This window comes from Mustelus asterias, chromosome 9 (assembly GCF_964213995.1).
Source record: "Mustelus asterias chromosome 9, sMusAst1.hap1.1, whole genome shotgun sequence".
NCBI lineage: Eukaryota > Metazoa > Chordata > Chondrichthyes > Carcharhiniformes > Triakidae > Mustelus > Mustelus asterias.
The window spans coordinates 42,541,630-42,563,116 of NC_135809.1; the positions used below are offsets into that span (position 1 = coordinate 42,541,630).

Sequence of the window (21,487 nt, forward strand, 5' to 3'; positions counted from 1 at the left end):
AGATTTCAGAAGCTGCTGTCAGCTTCAGACAAACATGGCAGCAAATAATTTTCACCTGCTCCTAAATAAGCGTTGTTCAAGGAAACAACATCAACAACAAACAAGGATAATAAATGGATGCTGGTGGGGTTATGGAGCTGCACACAATCAGCCAAATTTCTTTGTTTAGTTTTCTTAACCATTTAAAGAAAACATGGGTCATTGCTCCCCAAATGGAACTGGAGGACAGAAATAAAACAGATAGAATGCTTAAAGATATTTGGCAAATGTTTGTAGGGATTTTGATAAAGGTAACAGCTGTTCAACATTATCTGCAGATCAAGTTGACATCAACGTGTAGGTGGACAAAACCTTAATCATGAAGTACAAGCCTGAAATTTATAGTCAAATTGATATCAGACTGTAGCCAATCACACTTCAAAAGTACTTCACTGTCTATAAAGCATGCTGGAATTTCAAATGGACATTTCAATATTATTAAATAATAATAATTAAATACAAGTCTTTTCTCTTTATCTCCTCTCATTTTCAAGACCGAATTCTTACCTGAAAACGTCCCATTTTAACAACTTCACTTCCAACACCAGTAATTACAGTTGTGTTTGATTCCATGACACCTTCCTCATGTGACCGTGACACTATCACAGGATGGACACATTTGTCTTCTGAAGCAGCCGTAATGTCACCTAGCTGTGGAATATTACCTAAAGTGAGAAAAAAAGGGAGAAAAAACCCAAATGTATTTATAAAATTAGATTATCCCAAAACTGCCTTCAGATCACATGATTAAGTTTATTCAAAATATGACTACTCACTGAGCTTTCAGAATTGGATAGGTTTGTTTATTTGAACAAACAAATTAAATGAATAAAGACACCCTATGAATGCCTGTCTTTGGCTGACAGCTATCAATTGAAATGATTACATTTTTGAATTATGAGCAGTGATTATCAGGAAAAATAATTGTAATTTCAAGTAATTTTTTTAAAAATGAAGTACATTCTACTCATCCATTACTCATCTTTCACTCAGTAGCAGTGGCAAATTCACATCCATTACTCAAAAATCCTCTGATTAGGAACATAGGAACAGGAGTAGGTCATTCAGCCCATCGAGTCTGCTCCACCCTCCACCATGGCTGATTGGATATCTCAATGCCTTTTACCCACTCTCCCACATAACTCTTCATATTATTGTTAATCAGAAACCTATCATTCTCTACCTAAACATGCTCAGTGACTGAGCTTCCATGGTCTTCTGAGGTAGAGAATTCCAAAGATTCACAACCATCTGTGTAAACACATTTTCATCTTGGTCATAAGTAGTTACATCCTTATTTTGGAATTGTGCCTCCTGGTTCAAGATTCTGCAACCAAAGGAAACATCTGACCTGCATCTACCCTGTCTATTCCTTCAAATATTGTGCAAGTTTCAATTAGATTGCTCCTCATTCTTCAAAACTCTACAGTCCAGTTTGTACAATATCTTTCTTCATAGGACCGTCCCGTCATCCCCAGAAGGTTCACCAGATTTGGTGAATGTTTGTTACACTCCTTCTATAGTAATAATATTCTTTCTGAGGTAAGGGGACCAAAACTGCACATAGCACTCCAGGTGAATCTAACAAAGCTCTATATAATTGAAACAAGACTTCACTACTCCTGTACCCAAATCCTCTTGTGACAAAGGCTAACATTTCATTAGCCTTCCTCATAGCTTGCTGCCCCTACAAGTTAGCCTCATGTTAGCCCAATTGATTATATTTAATGTTAGCTCAATTGGTCACATTCAATTGAAGGATTTTGTCTTTAATGAGTAAACAATTACAACATTACCCAAGGCTGGTTTTCCCTGCATGGAGTGCTGCAGCATGTAGCTCATTTCAATAAATCCTTACCTTCACCAGACAGGCCAGTTGTTGTAGAGCTCTGTCCAGGAAGCACAGTAGACCCATTTACTGGAACCATACCCTTTGATAAAAGCAAAAGTTGTTTAGTGAAAGCACAACAGCATCAAATTTACCTATCATTGTTTGGTAGAACAGAATTGGAATATTGCCAGCGAGATTGAGTAATGAGTTAAAAATTATGAACGAAGTTAATGACATACATGAATGAACCAGCAAATGGCTATTACTTATTTTGTTTCGCTGAAATAGCGTAATTGTTTACACATGCTCTTTCCGGCTGAATATATGTTTTTTTAATCCATGAATAGCATTAATAACAGCATTCAAAAGTTTGGAATTCAGCAAAAGTGGGAATACCGAAGAGGAGGAGGAGGTTTTGCTTTCTATCTCCAATATTTGGAGTGGTTCATGTTACAGGTAAACATTTCATTTAAATCTATTAATTAAATGAGATTGAGTAATGAGTTAAAAACCAGAAACTAAGTTCATTATATGCATAAACTTTAATAAATTAAAATAAAACAATCTTATCGGTAATGCAGGTGATATACCAGGAGGAAAGAGAGCAGAGGTGAAGGGAGATTTAAAAATCCAAGACAAAAGTCAAAACAACGGGTCAGCATAGCAATGGGAAAGGCAGTGATGTAGTTGTGATGTCACTGGACTAGTAATCCAGAGGCCCAAGCTAATGTCCTGGAGTCACCGTTCAGATCTCAATATGACAGGTGATGCAGGTCGAACATAGATTAAATTAATGAACCTGAAATTAAAAACTAGTCTCAGTGATAGTTTTGTAAAAATCCATATGATTCACTAATTTATTTTAGGGAATGGAATATACCACCTTACCACAAATATCCCCACCCTCAATGATGGGTAAGCCCAGCACACTAACGCAAAAGGCACCACCGGCCAGAAATGTCATGTGGATGATCTATCTCCATCTCCTCCTAAGGTCCCCAGCATCACAGATGCTGGTCTTCAACCAATTCAATCACTCCACGTGATATCAGGAAACTGAAGGTAATGGATACTGCAGAGGCATGGGTCCGGACAACATTCCGGCAATCATACTGATGACTTGTGCTCCAGGGCTAGTTGCGCCCAAGCCAAGGTGCTCCAGTACAGCTACAACACTGACATCCACCCGGCAATGTAGAAAAGTGTCCAGCTATTTCCTGTCCATAAAAAGGACAAATTCAACCCGGCCAATTACCATCTAATCAATCTACTCTCTATCACCAGCCAAACAGTGGAAGTGGTTGTCAACAGTCCTGTCGAACAGTACTTATTTAACAATAACCTTCTCACTGATGCTCAGTTTGGGTTCTGCCAAGGGCCACTCAGCACCTGACCTCATTAAGGCCTTTGTCCAAACAAGGTCAAATGAGCTTAACTCAAGAGATGAGTGACTGTCCTTGACATCAAGACAGCATCGATTGTGTAGCATCACAAAACTGGAGTCAATAGGAATCAGGATGAAAACTCTCTTCCGGCTGGAGTAATACCAAGCACAAAGGAAGATGGTTCTAGTTGTTGGAGGTCCCAGTGTACCTCTGCAGAATCGCCCTCGGTGCAACCCTATCTTCAGTTGCTTCATCAACGACCTTCCCTCCATTATAAAGTCAGGACTGGGGATGTTCGTTGGTGATTGCACATTATTCAGCATCATTCGCAACTCCTCAGATACTGAAGTAGTCCATGCTCATTTGCAATTCGACCTGAACAATATCCAGGCTTGGGCAACCAAGTGGCAAGTAACATTCCCACCACCCAAGTGTCACATAATGACCATCTCCCAACTAGAAAGAAAGAATCTAATCATCTCACCTTGACATTCAATGGCATTACCATTGAATCTCCCCGATCAATATTCTGGAGGTTATCATTGATCACAAATTGAAATGAATCGTATAAATACTGTGGCTTAAGAGCAGGTCAGAGGCTGGGAATTTTTTTTAAAAATTATTCCTTTATGGGACATGAGCATCGCTGGCTGGGCCAGCATTTACCCTCCATTTCAGAGGGCATTTGAGAGTCAACTACATCACAGTGGGACTGGAGTCACGTGTAGGCCAGAACAGGTACGGGTTGTAGATTTTCTTCTCTAAAGGACATTAGTGAACCAGGTGGGCTTTCACAACAGTCAACGGTAGTTTCATGGTCATTAGACTTTTAATTCCAGATTTTTATTGAATTCGAATTTCGCCATCTGCCATGGTGGGATTCAAACCCAAGTCCCCAGAACATTACCCACTGCCTTCTCTCTGCCACAATACAACTTAATGACTTTAAAAGTTAAAAATTGCCAATATTCTTTTACTGCAATGCCCAAATTTACCTTCAACTTGGCTCAGCTCCCTTGAATAAAATCAGGAATTCACACCACACTACCAGAATTTGAAAAGTTGGTCATAATACCTCGACGCTCACCTGCACTGATGTGATAGGAACCGGTAAATTTGTCACAGTTTCTGGACTCAGGGCTCGTCTTAATTGGGCATCCAAAGTGTCCAATGGTTGTTGTGACTGGAGGACAACAGAAGTTTTTCTAAGTTAGTCATCCATGAATTCACACTTCAATCTATTGCCTGCACCTCTTCTCCAAGGACTCATCCTGAATACTCAATTTCAACTGAAATATTATGGCAGCTACAGATCATTTCCCCAGAGGTATATTGCAAAGCTCACAAATAAACTTCTCAAATCTAGGAACTCTTAGAACTGAATTCCTACTGTCATTGAACAAAATGCGATCACAACTGCTTCCTTACGTTTACTGATTGAAGCTCAAAGCAATCATGTTGGTCACCTGCACAAATTAGAGGGGAGATTGGGGGGAACAGAGTTAGATGAGGTATGGCCAGATTGGTCATGTAGTTAGAATCATAGAATCCTACAGTGCAAAAGGAGGCCATTCGGCCCATCGAGTCTGCACTGACCACTATCCCACCCAGACCCTATCCCCATAACCCCATGCATTTACCCTAGCTAGTCCCCGACACCAAGGGGCAATTTAGCATGGCCAATCCACCTAACATGCACATCTTTGGACTGTGGGAGGAAACAAGAGCACCCGGAGGAAACCCACGCAGACACAGGGAGAATGTGCAAACTCTACATTATTAACCACTGTACCATCCTTAATGAATGACATAGAAGTTGGAAATATTATGAATTGTGAGGAGGTTCTGAATGAGAGGCTTATTAGCATCAGAAATGTTGGGCAAAATTCTTACTTACTGGCCCACTAGTCCTCTTGGTTACAAGAAGTTTGTGGCCTTGGGCAAAAACTAAAAATAAGAGATAGCTTGAAGATTCTAATAGACATACACATCCACTTTTTTACTTTCTATATTAGTTCACATTTCCAGTGTCTGCTTGAATGCAGTTTCTGCATGTTGCTCAAGCATATGGGGTAAATTACAGAATAACAGAATGGTTGCAGCACAAAAGGGAAGTCATTTGGCCCGTCAAGTCTGTGTCAGCTCTTGCAAGAGCAATTTAGCTTGCCCCACTCCCCCCATCCTTTCATGAAAATATTCTCTTTAGGTGTTTATCCAATTCTCTTTTAAAAGCCACAATTGAGTCTGCCTCCACCACATTCTCAGACAGTGCTTTCCAGATTCTAACCATTATTGCATAAAAACATTTTGCCTCATGTTGGTATTGACTTTATGCCAATCACCTTAAATCTCGTTCTCAACCCCTCCATGAACATCAATTTTTCTTTGTTATTTTTTCATGGACATTACTTGCAAGGGCAGCATTTGTTGCCTATTCCTAATTGCCCTTGAACTAAGTGACTTGCTGGGCCATTTCAGAGGGCAGTTGAGTCAACCACATTGCCGGGGGTCTGGAGTCATGAAGACCGGGCCAGGTAAGCATGGTAGATTTCCTTCCCCTAAAGGGTATCAGTGAACCAGATGGGTTTTTTACAACAATCACTGGTAGTTTCATGTCACCATTACGGAGATTTATTCATTTAAATTCCACCAGCTTCCATATGGGATTGGACCCATGTCCTCAGAGCATTAGCCTGGGCCTCTGGATTACTAATCAAGTGATGTTACCACCATGCCACTATTTGAGGGTTTCTATCAAATCCCCTCTGAGATTGGCCCCAGATGCTCCAATCTGGATGCATAACTGAAGTCCCCGGAATCATTCTCATGTTTTCTGCACCCTTTCTAATGTCTTCACATCCTTCCAAAAGTATGATGTCTAGGATTGGACACAGTATTCCAGTCAGAACCAGTTCTGACAAAGGGTCATCCTGACTTAAAACACTGATTCTATTCTCTCTCCACAGATGCTGTTAGGAGTGCTGAGATTTTCCAGTATTTTCTGTTTTAATTTGAGGCTGAATCAATGCTGGATAAAGATTCATCATAAATTTTCTTGCTTTTGCATTCTGGTCCTTGATTTATGAAATCCAGGATCCTGTGTGCCTTATTAACCACTTTTTCAAATGGCATGGCATCTTCTCTGTTCCTGCATCCCTTTTAAAAATGAACTCTATTTTACTATTGCCTGTCCTCATTCTTTCTCCCCAAATGCATCCCATCACACTGCTCTACATTAAATTACATCTGCCACATGTCCACCCATTCCAGACGCCTATCACTATCCTCACAATTCATAATATTTCCAAGTTCTATGTCATCTGCAAATTTTGAAATTGTGGCCTGTACACCCGATTCCAACTCATTAATATAATCAAGAAAAGCAGTGGTGCTAGTATGGTTTCTGAGAAACCCCATTGCACACCTTCCTTCCAATCTGAAACTGTCCACAACTATTCTGTTTCCTGTTACTCAGCCAATCTTGCATCCCTGCTACCACTGTAATACCATGGGTTTCAACTTTGCTGACATGTCAATAATGTGGCACTTCATGAAATGTCTTTGTAAAGTCAAAATACAACTTTTAGCATTACCCTTATCAGCTTTCCGTTACCTCAACAAAAAAAAAATCAGGCAACTTAAAACTGATCTGCTTTTAACAAATTTATGTCAGCTTTGCTCAATTAATCCACATGTCCAAATGACTGATTTCTGCCAAGGTTATCGTTTCTGGAAGCATTTCCACCACCAAGGTTAAACTGATCGACATATTTATCCTCTCACCCATTATTTGAACAAGGATGTGAAATTTCCATGGATAGTCTTATACTATGATCATTATTCCCCAAATATTCCCATGACACTTAATCCAACTGAGCAACTTAATTCCCCAGAACCAGATCATACAATGCTTCCTGTTTTATTGGGCCAGAAACTTACTGGTTAAGAAAATGCTTCTAAGATACTTCAGAAACTTGTCCCTCTCTATCTTTCCATCACCATAATATTCTCCTCACTAATATTGCCATTCCGCCACCTTTCCTTCAGTATTGAGTCCTTTCCAAGTGGATTTCCCTTATCACCACTACATCACAATCCCATGTGTCTGTCTATCTGCACCTGCAGTTTACCAACCTTATGTTAACACATTGTAAACCAAAATTAGATCTTACTGTGGTCCTTCAGTGTAACCCCACAGATTACCTCACTTGACTATTATATGCCTCCCTCAACCATTGTTTCTGCTTTTTAATGGTACATCATAATTTCCACCCCCATGCAATTTAGTTGAATAATATTTCCTAATGCTAACTTGAGCCTGATTTTCTCTATCCACTTATTTCAATTCTCAATGTCACGTGGCATCAAGAGTAATCTGAAGATTGCTACTTCTGAGGACTTGCTTCTTGGCCTCTCTGCTGGCTCCCTATAATTTGAGAGACATCATCCCTCTTTCTACTCCTATTTTTTATACCAATATGAACCACAACCTTTGGTTGCTCATTCTTCCCCTCAATGTTCTGCAAGCACAGTGACATACTTGACTCTGACAAGAGGGAGACAACATGCCATCCTGCAATCATACCTGCTGCAGCTCATGAAACACTTGGCTGTTCCCCTTCACTATGACTTTCCTAAACGTCTCTCCCCCCCCCACCACCAAGGAGAGAAGGAGAATGCACAGAAGGTCGGAATCGGATAACCCCCAAAAATTGCTGGGCAGTGAGGATAGGTCTGGAAAATTGCAGGGATCAAGTGAGTGGGAACACAGGAAGGACTTAGTCAAGGATGAGCACTTCAAATTTAATCCATAGAGTGATGAGAATTTATTGTAGGCCAGCAAGGGTAAGGCAGAGAAAATAAACTGAAAATAGAAGCAAAGTAGTATTCTTGAAGGTGCACTGGCTACTTTGGATAAATAGAGTTTGATGAAAGAAGAGAGATGTGGGAGGAGGTTGAAGCAATTGACTATTTTAATTGAGTAGCAAAGTATCAAAAAAAGGGTGCTAACAGTGAAAGGTCTTTCTTTGACTTTGGTTTCAACCTTGCTCACAATGCAAAAGTCAAGAGAGGCTGGAGCAAGGAGTTTTAGGAGAGTAAATATGGAGCTGAAAATAACTTGGAAAGGAACTGAAAACTCAGATGGAGGGTAATTACAAAGGACAATAGGTTGAGGGTAGCTGGATAATAATTTCTGAGAAGATGGAGACAATATTTGAGAATATACAATCACTGCCAAATGAGCTAGTATCAAGGACAAGGGAAAGGAGATGGGGAATCAAAATATACTTGGAATGGCATTGAGTGAGCAAAAGGTAGGTTTCACAAAATGAGATGAACCCTGAAGGAGACTGTGGGAAGGGTCCAGGGCAGAAGTGGGTGGGAAGCTGGGAACGTTGGGGCTAAGGGTTAAAGGGAAGGGGAGGGTGCAGTTGAGACAACTCAAAAATTGGTCTCCATTTTGGTCATAGACAAGCTCCTCATGCTTGGTGTTTTGTGATGTTGTAAGAGCGGAGGATGCTACAAGCAGCAGTTAAAAAAATCAACAGCAAAACAAAATTGTTACAAAAAACATATGAATTTCTAGAAGACTGGAGCAATCTAGTTTGCTTTCTACCATCCTAATAGTACAATACATGATAAGAGTTGTTGACTAAGCACAGCAAATAAATCTATTAGCCTACAACAGATCCAGAAGTGATGCAAGGAAATCAAGTCCAAAGTCACCATTCCCTCTCAGCCGTGCTGCACTTACCACATCCTGTCCCAAATCATTCATAGACTATCACAAAATGTTATTTTCTGAAATAAATCTAAATAGCATTTAAGTAATTCAATATTAACTGCTTCAGCTGTGTCCCTTAGGAGTCTGTTCCATGTTCACTCAAAATTATTATTTTGGCAAATTCAATTTTAACCTTCCCTCTTTAAGCATTCATCGTGTTCTCCGATTCTATCTGAGACTAGGTGAGACAGCTGGTCATGGTCCACGTCATCTCATAGAACATGGATGTGGGTATTTGAAACAGAGCTTGTAAGATGAGTGTTTTCCAAAAGGACATTGTGAAAGTAGCGAAATCGTAGGAAAATGTATAGATGTGGTAAGGGAGATGAAGCAGTGACCAGAAACAGCCACAAGACTAGACAGGCCACAAGATGTAACAAGATTAAGGGGGTAATCGAGGGTATGATACGAGTAGCTTATATGAAGGCTAAAATCAGAGAAGGAGCAAGGCTGAGGATGAAGACTAAAAGCGCTGAAGAGGAGTCAAAGATGAGGAAGTAGAGAAGGCATGCCCGGAGAAAGTCAACATGAGGATTGGGAATGAGGGCAGTCTTATCTTCAAACAAGTTAAATTGAGGTAGCAAATGCCGTCTCAGATAAAGAAGAAGAATCGTATAGCACTATTTCAAAGAAGAGCAGGGGGCTCCCACTCAGTGTCCCAGATAATATCAAACAATTTCACTTAAATATTCTGGTGATCATATTACTGTTTGAGTGATTTTGCTATGACAAGATTAAATTGTCTGTCAAGATTCCTACATTATAACAATGACTATATTTCACAGTACTTTAGTTCCTGTAAAGTGCTTTGGGGCATTCAGTCATTGTGAAACACATGATACAAATGCATGTTCTTTAAACAACAAGGATTTTCATTTCAATGAGAGAGATGGAAAGGGCAAGATGTTCAAGAGAATGAGAAAGTGCCGGGGAATAGACTACAGTTAGGGCAGAGCTAATGTTGAAAAAGGTAGACTGTGAAGGAGTTTTTTGCCTGTGGCCTATGTGGCCAGATTGTTAGTTTTTGTAAACTTCTCATTTACAATAAATTAGCATTCTGGAGACAGAATGTATGCCAGTTGAAAAAGGATAGGAAAGTGGTTGAAGAGGTTAAGCACAAAGGAGCAAGTTTGGCAAGATGATCTGTGATAATATAGGATTGAGAATTTGGGGTTGCTGCTCTTGCAGAATCAATGCTGGATGTCATGTTGGACTTAATGGAGAGTGGAAGGGGATGCATAATAGTGAGCTTTTCAGAGAGACAATTCAATCTTGGCAGAGCAAGATCTGAACAGTGGTGATGGGTTAGAGTAGGGGCCAGGATAGGCAAAATAACCAAGAGGGGTACATGAATGGGATCATACCTATACGAAGGAGGACAGCAGGCACTGTGAATGGATAAAATAAAAGGGAGAAAAGGTGTAGTGATCGCAGATCTGGATTGGAAGCTAAAATTTGAGATTGAATATACGAATGGACAGACTGCCAAGTTATGGAGGAGTAATGGAAATACATTCAGTGGCAACTGATGGCAGTGAGGAGACATTACGAATCAATTCAGACAATAAAGTCTACTTGCAAGATGGAACCTGTGGTTTAAGAAGTTTAAAAATTGGCATGGTCTCTTTGCTCCCACGTCACGACATCATACTGGAACACTGCCAGTCGAAATGATGTCCCACAATACTCTACTGGAAGAAAATATTCGTCACATCCAGAACAGTCTTACACCTTGTGCACATCAGAATAATTTCTGCAGAATCTACCTGACATGTGTGTTGAAAACAATGTTTTTTCTCTTATGTTTTCTGCATCAACTATCACAGAAGACGTGGAATCTTTTCAGCACTTGTTATTGGATGAGTTAACAATATGAAGCATAATGCCTAGTTGCGAATAACCTACACATCATTAATTGAGCACTCCAAAACCACTGACTGCTGCATGCATGTTAAGGGCTTTCTGTGATTAGAAATGTTCACTGAAATAGAACATTTGCTTATATATGGATGTATCTGCCATATCCTGATCAATATCTGGTGAACATGAGTAGACAAGGAGCAATTTATCCAAACCTTGTGTGTTGCACATTGAGGTTTAGCTTGCACTGCATATAATGCTAAATTAACTTACAATGAAAATGTTAATAAGCAAGATACAGAACATGCATCAGATAATTTGCAATGAAGAAATGAATCACATGCAGTGACCATGGCACACAGAGTAATGAATTCACAAAAGAGCACACTGGGTAATATTATTGCACCTGGGTTAGTGAAGGTCCTGGAAAAGGTGGCAACTGCTCAGAGGGTGGAGTGAGAGCCTGTTTTAATTGTTGATCAAGACCTTCCGTGCTTAGCTGTTGCACCTACAAGTAATGAATGGGAAGAGCAGTTGCATCAACCAAGGCTTAAGAGTGAATGGCTTAGCAAATATAGGTCTTCAAAGATATTCTCAGCTTATATCATATAAAGCAGCCTATCCCAATTTAGAGAAATAATTTAGCATTCTATAATAAAACCTAATGTTCAAGTTTAACAAATTCAAATAAGCAAAACAAAATCTTCACAAAATATATGCTAGTCTATAGTTTTGATAAATCGCTATGCAGTACGTTCTGTACTTGATTACAAACTCCATTAATGGTAAAAAAATCTTATGTTATATTGTGAATTTCTACAGGTATATTACATCAAGAGTGGTTGAATTGGTCTTGATCATGATTGATAACTCGTGCAAAAAGTCACCTTGATCTAAACACACATGGGAGCTAAAATTTTAAACCTGAAGATGGGAGTTTGATGATGGGATTGTTCATGAAAGAATCAGTGAATGGAGATCAGGCAATGAGAAACCGTGCTTCTCATCCATTTGCTGACAGTCAGTTTAATGGCATCAACAGCAGAGACTCCACAAAGGGAACTCTGGCCATCTTGTGTTACAGAATGCTACATGGCACAAAGAAAAATGCATATGTGGATATAATTGAACCAGAGAATGAAGAGGGGAGAATAAAAAAAATAAAACAAACAAGAGATTTGGTGCAAGTTGAACTAGTACTGCAGTCTAGTCCTGAATACTAAGTTTTAGTACTAAGTCACATCCAAAAGAAACTGAACCATTATGCAAGCAGTTTTCTGGTTTTACAATCTCCTACTTAAACCATTAAATTATGCACTTAAGTTTCTTAAACTCCTGGTTAACTTACTGGTAATCTGCCAAGTGGCGGTTTTGCTGGTGGCGTGCCTGGCCGTCCTGCATTTGGAACAACACTGGTCAAGGAGACTGTATAACCGGCAGGAGTCAAAGGTTGTTGGACAGTTAAAGGGAGTCCTGTAGGGCCAAGAGGTAGACTGGAAGGAGGTACGACAGACCCTGTGGCAGTTACTGGGTAGGATGCAACAGTAACTGTTGAAGTTCCTGGGACAGCAGATATTTTTCCTGAAATGAGCAAACTATCAACTGTGGTAGATTCTGCAACCAAACCCATCTCTGAAGATGCTGAAATGTGAGCAGAGCCTGCAGCACCATGTTCACTGAACAACGATCGAAGCTTTTCATCCAAAGTCTTGATATCATCAATGCCAGTTCCTTTGGTGTTCAAATCTATGTCCACTTCAGAGCAATGAACATGGGGTTGATTTGGAAGAAAAGCTGTTTGAGGCCGATTGTGAATCAGTGTTTGTTGAACAGAAGGAGTACTGCAAACAAGCTGTGCAGGTCCTGTACCAGGCACAGAGACCTGGGTAACCAGAGGCACAGAAATACCTACTGTCTGAGGTAGGGTGGCATTTTGTGCAGTAACTGTTTGAACCACAGGAGTCTGAGTGCCACAAACAGGTTGTAATAATGGTGGCGATGTAGAAACTGCCAGTGTCATACCATTACCACCCATCGGCTGGATTTCTGCTTGGGTTACATCATACATATTCTCTTTTGGGCTCTGAAACAAGCTCAGTGAAGCTGATGACTCTGCCAGGCTGATGACAGTGCCTCCATTAAGCTGTTGAGGGGCTTGCAAAATCACAGCTTCATTGGAAGAAGGGGAAGCAGAATTTGAAGGTCCTATACCAATTGCAGCTCCTTCAATCAAACTTTGAACCACATGCGATGTTAATGGTGGTGATATCGAGCTTGCAACTGTAACACTTGTGACAGGGCCAGTACTTAGTTGCTGACTTGGCTGGGAGGTCCAAGATGGAGACACACAATTTGGAACGCTAACATTGGTAGCAGGACCACTAACAGGCTGCTGAGCTGGCTGGGAGGTTGGAGGCAGCAATATGGAACTAGGGCCAATCACGCCAGCCGTGGATTCACTATTTAACAGCTCAGCTGGTTGCGATTGAATATTCTGTATCATGGCTTGAGATACAGAACTAGCTGTTATGAGACTAGCTGGTGCTGAGGATGACACTGCCGTTTGTGTATGAATTCCTTGTCCAAGACTGGTCATTTCTGGGTGTACTACAGTAAACGGTGCCATAGTTTGATTGAAGACTGGAGGAGCAGTATTAGGACCTTCTTGAAATGCTTTGTGCTTTAAATCTGAAAAGGCTTGCTGCAAACTCACTGAGGAAGCTGAATGTGAAAGATTTAGATTGTGACTATGGGAAACTGTAAAAGAACAAAAAGATTTCAATTAGAATAAATGGTACTTGAAAAAACTTAGTGAATTATCCGTAATGGTGTGATATTTAATATACAGCATGTAAACAGATAATCCTAAAATAGTTTTTGTTTTAAATTAAACACTGGCCACTTTTATCCACTATTGCTTCTTCTTGTGGAGGCAAATCACATCCAATGTGGTTGAATTTTTTGAGCATGTCTTTAATGTGATTGAGAAAGTTTAGCTCAACTTCCATGCTTTTGTATGCTATTCCTCCATAATAAAGCCAAGGATCCCATCTGCTCTAAATTTTTTCCTCTCATCTTCAAAGATCTATATACATTTACTCATAGGTCTCTGTTCCTGTGCCCGCTTTAAAACTGAACAATTTAGTTCATATTACCTCTCCTCATTTTTCCTGCCAGAAATGATCACTTTGCTGATACATTTCGTATGTGTGTTCATTTCACCTCTCCATATCTCATTATTCACCTCATTGCCCACTACATGTTCAAATTTATCATCTGCAAACTATGAAATACCATTGTGCTCTGTATACTCAAGTCCAGGTCCTATCAAAAAATACAGATTTCTACAGAATACACAGCATACTTCCCTCCCGTCTTAAAAACAACCAATTATGCACGATTGCTCTCTTTCCATAGCCAATTTTATATCCATACTGTCACTCTTAATTCCATGGATTTAAGCTTTACTAACTAGTCTATTATGTGGCAATTGGTTAAACACCTTTTCAAAGTCCAGATACACAATCAATCACATTACCTTCGTCAATCCTCTCTGTTACTGCAGAGAACAATTATCAAAAACTATTTGTCTTTAATAAAACAGTGCTGACTTTCATTTATTAGCTTATAATTTTCTAAATGTTAATTAACTTTATCCTGCAAGTTGGCCACAAGTTGACTGGAATACAGAGCCTCTCCCACCCCCTGCTATTTCCTCTAGCCCAGCGTTAAAGTTTGAGGTAGGTCATTCAAGGGCCATGTCAGGAAAAGCTTCACACAAAGTAGTCAAAGTCTTGAACTCTTCTTCACTGTGAAACTGAACTCATTTTTTGCCATCTTTACCCTCTGCTTCTTTGGTCACACTTAAAATGTTCATGTGTTCTTACAATTATCCCAGTGAACACCTTCCTCCCTTCAGTATATAGAGGTAATTTTCCTCTTCATTTATCCACTCAAGGTCACTATTGCTTAATCTGATCATTGTAATTTTACTTATGTATCTTGAATGTACAGCACTATTCTTATTAAGTGTTTCCACTGATCATCTATCGAAGCAATTCCAAACAGGTTTCCATATCCACTCATTTTAGTTAGCCTACCATCATCAAATTTAGTCCATTTAAGTTATATGCCTAATCCCTGGCCTTGGGAATGTCTGATTCCCAGGTCATGCCATCTATGGTTGCTAATCCCCCAGGGATGCAATGACTTCCAGAACTAGTACTTTGCCTGGGTCTTAAACAACACAAAGTCAAATTGAGACTCGTGGCTTTTTGATGCATTGCGTTATGAAGCAATCACGCATGTGTTTTTATCAACTTCATTTCTAAACCTGCTGAGTTTTCTCAATATATATTTAGTTGATGAAATTCAATTATTAAAAATAAAATTTCTATTATTCCATAACATGCCCTTTCTCTCCACAGAGCAGAGTCTCGCCTCATGCTTACCTCATTGCATGCAACATAGTGTTAACTTGCAGTATAGTTTTTGCCCTCACACACAATCATTTCATTTACCTCCAAGGTGTTCCTGGCAGAAAAGCAAAACTAGCTATTTTTCTTTTTGGACCACTACATTCCTGAGTCAATTCTCTGAATTTAGCCCCGATATGGGCGGCACGGTAGCACAGCGGTTAGCACTGCTGCTTCACAGCTCCAGGGTCCCGCGTTCGATTCCCGGCTCGGGTCACTGTCTGTGTGGAGTTTGCACATTCTCTTCGTGTCTGCGTGGGTTTCCTCCGGGTGCTCCGGTTTCCTCCCACAGTCCAAAGATGTGCGGGTTAGGTTGATTGGCCAGGTTAAAAATTGTCCCTTAGACTCCTGGGTTGTGTAGGTTAGAGGGATTAGCGGGTAAAATATGTGGGGGTAGGGCCTGGGTGGGACTGTGGTCGGTGCAGACTCGATGGGCCGAATGGCCTCCTTCTGCACTGTAGGGTTTCTATGATTTCTATGATTTGCACCAAATCATAACTCCCTTCGGCCACAAGCACCTCAAGTTCTGCCACCTTATTTCGAATGCTTCCATTTACAGCCTCACGTTTCATCTTTTTCACTGTTCTCTGGTTCATGTACATCTCTCCAGTTATCTGCATCCAAATTCACCTGTTGACCACCTTTCACCCAAAGATCCATCACATTACGGATTTTGTATTCTCCCTCTAATCGTCTTGAACTCCGTTTTAGTGCAACCCATTCCCTTTAAACCATTCCTTAAAAAAAAAAATGTTTTGCCAGTTGTTTACGAATGCAGCATTGTTTTCTTCACATCAGATTGCAAATCATTATTGGCTTGGCGAATGCCTCTTCTTTCCAAAACATAGTTATACCAAAGAACATTAAATTAAATCTGAAGCAACCCTCGTGTATTTTACTTTTAGGGTTCGAATACATCGAGCCATTCACCCTATATAACTAACATTGCTGGATTCCTATCGTCTCCCTCAGTATTCCTTTCAACTGTTTCAACATTGATTTCTGTAGCTCCAGATTGAAAAGGTACTATCTTGTAGGTATTGTCTTTATTTATTGTCATTTATGCTTTTCATTTGCCTGAACAAAGATACCCTTACAATTTTCTACAACTTGCAAACAGCATCAATTGCAAATATCTTGGGGTTTTAAGCAGTTTTTAGAGATCTTGATTCTGTTTACATCAATGGACAACGCTCAGTATGTTAGTGACTGTAATTTATTGGATAGCTTTAATTCAATTGGACATTTTAGAAGAAATAAAAATAATGAAAGCTTAGGAAGCAGTTAAAAGTCTTGTACTGATCTCCCAGAAAGGATATTATTCCCCCTCCTCAATATCCAGTTTCAGAGGAAAATGGTGCATGATCTTTAGGTATTTGACTATAATTTTGTGTTCAATAAAAGTGAACTGAAAAGTTGTAGTGACTTCATCTCAAAATAATTTGAGGCCATATTCTATCAAGCAATATTAAAGGGGAAATATTCCAATCCACATCTCAAACACCATACCTGTCGGAATTTCTTTAATTGAAGTGACACCCACACTGAAAGTCGGTTCTCGTAATCGGCTCTCAGGGACAGGACTCACAATAAACCGTCTTCCAGCAGAATGGACAACCTGCGTTGCAGAGCCTGCCTGTGTACCTACTCAACAATAAATAAAGAATTAATGCAATTTCAGAACAATTCTATCACTCTGCATTACCACTCATCTTTTTTGGCATCAGTCCTGCACCGATGCATACATGACTGCATTTTATCCACTGCTTTAAGATTTAACAGCAACAATGAATTGTATTTTATGTAATTTTCTTTTGAACAATTGAGATTCTAGCCAATATCAGCATTGATCTGCTGTTAAGCCAGGACTGCACAATAACCTTTTGTGGATGAGGTGGAGAGGAAAAGAGAAATGGAGGACAGAGAATAAAGGGAAAAAGCTTAATTAAGAATGTTAACTTAGAAGCAAGCAGTGCACTTTGCTAAATACCTGTTCGGTAAAATAAGAGGTGAAATCATGATGATATCACCCGGGCTCAGGTGACATAAAAGCACTATCAGTTGATAATGCTCAAGATCAGTCTTCAAATTGTGTTTTTTTTTAAAAATAGAAGTTAACTTATACTATGACGATCTTGAAAGCAGTTTAGTTCTGACCCACTGGGAAACTTTATTTTACACCAATAGCAATGTCATAAATGATGACAACCAATTGATGGAAGATTATGCCCAACTTGAACAAACATAATTACCACAAATTTATCAAGGTGATTTAATATTTTAAAAGACCCTTGCAAACAAGAAACAATGTCACTTACCGGACTGAATAGGTGCTGATATTAGGGGTTCCTCTTGTTTGTACTTGCCCTCTGCTTTCTGAACAGAAAATATATCACGTTTCAGTAAGACAGCATTTGTTTGATGAATAATTAGTAATGCTCTTTTGCACAAGGCACATGCCATGGGCTATTATTGCCGGTAGGCAGGACAAAGGAATTACAAACATAATGGGTCAAAAGAGGCTAGCAATATATTGGGACTCAAGAGAGCACAAAGGTATGATAAGTTCAACAAGCCAAACTTATTTGGACCAGCCATACAAATACTGGCTAAAAGAGGTCAGAGGCTGAAAATTCTGTGCAAAGTAATTCACCTTCTAACTACCCAAAGTCTGTCCACTATCTACAAGGCACACGTCGGGTGCGTAATGGAATACTCTCCACTTGCCTGGATGAGTGCAGCTCCACCAACAATCTAGAAGCTCGACACCATCCAAGACAAAGCAGCCCACTTGATCTGCACCCATCCACCACCTTAAATATTCGCTCCCTCCACCTCCAACACAGTGGCAACATTATCCAATAGGATTTTGATGTGCAGCAAACTTGTAATAATTTGTCGTATGATACAAAACATATGCAATAGAAATATAACATACTCAAAATCCTTTGGAAGTAGATTTGAGGTTTAAACAGTGTAAACTGATACACTCACTGCCAGAGCCAGGAGAACAGCTTCAAAAGAATTTTGCAATCTGACTGTTCCGAAAAGCAAGCCTACTGCATACAGGTTCAAAAGATTATTAAAAATCTGTTAACTGAAGTGTTGTGTCTCCGAGTGTAGTCCAGTTCATTTAAAGAGGATTCTTCAAAAGTAAATTGTCCCTATATTGTCAGAATTAGCACATCAGGACACTCAGGAAGGCAAAATAATTAAAAAGCTCTAAATATTGGTTTCTGTGCTGACTTGCCCTGTTTATGCTCTGTCACCTGCCATTTCCAAACGTATCTAATAGGCCAATCTTATGAAATCATAGGACCATATAATGGTTACACCACAAAAGGACATGTTTCAGCCTGTCATATCATGTCCTGCTCCCCAGCTTTTTCCAACTGTCCTGCAAATATTTTATCTTCAGGTCACTGACCAATTTTCTTTTGAAAGCTATGATTAAATCTGCCTCCAATACATTCTCCAGCAGTGCAGTCCTGATCCTAGCGCTCACTGCTTAAAAATGTTTTTCCTCATTTTGCCATTTTTTCTTTCCAATCATCTTAAATCTGGTGCTCGACCCACCTGCCAACTTCTACCCTGTCCAGATACCCAATGATTTTGAACACATCTACCAAATCTCTTCTTAACGATATCTTCTCCAAAGAGAACAGCCTCAGATTCTCCCACCTATTGACGTACTGAAGTTCCTCATCCCTGGAACTATTCTTGTGAATCTTTTCCACACCCTCTCTAATGCCTTCAAATCCTTCCTGAAGTATGGTGTGCAGAATTTTGCACAATATTCCAACTGAAGCCAAAACAGTATTTTATACAATTTATAAGTTTCTGGCTTTTATATTCTGCCATTACTTAGAAAGTGCAGGATCCCATGTGTTTTATTAACCACTTTCTCAACCTGACCTGCCACCTTCAGTGATCCCCCACCCCACCCCCCCCCCCCCTCCCCCGCCGCATGGGCTCGAACTTCCATGACAGACCTGATAAAAAGGCATTTGATAAAGTGCCATATAAGTCCACATACACCACCAATCATATTAGTTTCATCAACCCTCTGTTACCGCATCAAAATGAGTTAAACACAATTTGCCCTCAAGTCCATGCTGGCTTTCCTCAGGTGTCAAAGTGACTGTTAATTATGTCCCAAAATATTGGTTCGAAAGGCTTTCCCACCATCAAGGTTAATCTGGCTGGCCTGTAAATGCTGGGCTTGTCCTTGCATGTTTCTTGATTAACAGTGTAATAATTCCAATCCCCCAGTCCTCTGACATCAACCCTGTATCTGAGAATTGGAAAATTATGGCTAGTTGCTCGACAATTTTCACCCTTACATCCCTGTGTCCTCACATGCATCTCACCCAGTCCTGGTGTCTTAACTTTCAAGTACAGCCAGCCTATCAAATCCTCTATCAATTTTTGGTCCATCCAGTATATCAGCCACCTCCTCTTTCACAATGACTTGGGCAACATCATCTTCCTTGCCCTACCTTTCCCCCTCTGTATCTGAACACTCTTCTACAGCCAACACATTGCCCCATTATTGTTTTGCCTGCCAATCTTAGATTCCAATTTACCAGGGCCAGATCCATTCTCAACGTTCTTAATTTGGCTGTTTCCCCAATTAACTATTCTTACTCTGGGCTAGTCTTTTGCCCTTTTCCATACTATCACAAATTACAGGTTGACGATGACCACTAAATGTTCCCCTACTAACATTCAATTCACTGGACACACCTCATTCTCATACCCACTATTGGAACTTCAACACAACTCTATTGTGTGGCTCCAAAAAAATGGACTACATTAATTTGCCATACATCTATGACCAATTTGCAACATGTGGCAAGTGCATTAGTGATCTACAAGATGCACTGCATTATTTTGCCAAGGCTACTTCAACAGCACTTTCCAAACCCACAAGCTCTACCACCTAGGACAAGGGCTGCAGCTGTATTGGAACATCAACAGCACGTTCTCCTCCATGTCACTCACCATGTTGAAATTATATCACTATACCTTCAATGCTGCTGAGTCAAAATCCTGAACTCTCTCCCAAACAGCACTGTTAGTGTACCTACACATGGACTGCAGTGGTTCAAGAAGATGACTCACTACCACCACCTGTTCAAGGGCATTTAGGGGCAGACAATAAATCCTGGCCTTATCAGTGACAATCACAACGAAGAATGAATAAAAACAGGGTTCAACAATCAACAATGCCAGACAGAAGAATGAACGCGAGATAGAATAGAAAATAGGAAGCAAGAATGTGAACATCCAAAAATGTGCTTTGAATGAACTGAAGTTTAAAAGTAGAATCACAGATAAGTTACAGCACAAGAGTAAATTCAGCCCATTGTGCCCATATTGGTCCACTCCAGTAATTCCCCATCTATTCCCCATCTATTCCCCATAGCCCTGCACACTTTTCCTTTTCAGATAATCAACTTCATTTTGAATGCCTCATTGGAACCTGCCCCCACCCCACTCACAGGTAGTGCAGTCCAGATCCTAAACACTCGCTGCATAAAAAGTTTTGTTCCCATTTTTTCTTTTGCCAATAACTTAAATCTATACCTCTCGTGCCCAATCTTTCACCAATGGAAACTGTTTCTCCCCATTTATTCTGTTCAGATCCCGAATGATACCCCAATCAAATCTCTTCCCAGCCTAATTTTCTCCAAGCAGAACATCCCAGCTTCTCCAATATTTGTAGTTGAAGTACCTCAATCCCTAGAATTATTCCTGTAAAATCTTTTCTCTCTCATGCTTTCACATCCTTCCTGAAATGTGGTGCTAGAACTGGATGGAATTATTCCAGTTGAGGCTGAACCAGTGTTTTATACAACTTCCTTGCTTTTGTAGTCTATAATCCTTTTTATAAATCTCAGGATGTTTTATTAATTGCGCTCTCAATCAATCCTGCCACCTGCAATGACTTTTGCACATGTACACCCAGGGTCCTCTGTTCCTGTACTCCCTTAAGAATTTAACCGTTTAATTTATATTGCCTCTGCATTGTTCCTAAAATTAATCATATTTCTCTACATTAAGTTTAATCTGCCACTTGTCTCACCCCATTCCATCAACCTAAGTTCTT

The 21,487-nt window shown here is 40.0% G+C and overlaps 1 protein-coding gene across 1 annotated transcript in view; it reads right to left on the minus strand.

The window, feature by feature from the left end:
• Positions 1–21,487, minus strand: part of LOC144499222 (serine/threonine-protein kinase WNK1-like) — an 81,937-nt gene that overhangs the window by 24,284 nt on the left and 36,166 nt on the right. The window contains exons 8-14 of the mRNA XM_078221341.1: positions 17,694–17,751; positions 16,885–17,019; positions 12,249–13,657; positions 11,307–11,408; positions 4,343–4,438; positions 1,898–1,970; positions 547–704 (exon numbers count right to left, since the gene is read on the minus strand). Coding sequence (XP_078077467.1) covers positions 547–704; positions 1,898–1,970; positions 4,343–4,438; positions 11,307–11,408; positions 12,249–13,657; positions 16,885–17,019; positions 17,694–17,751 — 2,031 coding nt within the window. The remainder of the gene's footprint in view (positions 1–546; positions 705–1,897; positions 1,971–4,342; positions 4,439–11,306; positions 11,409–12,248; positions 13,658–16,884; positions 17,020–17,693; positions 17,752–21,487) is intronic.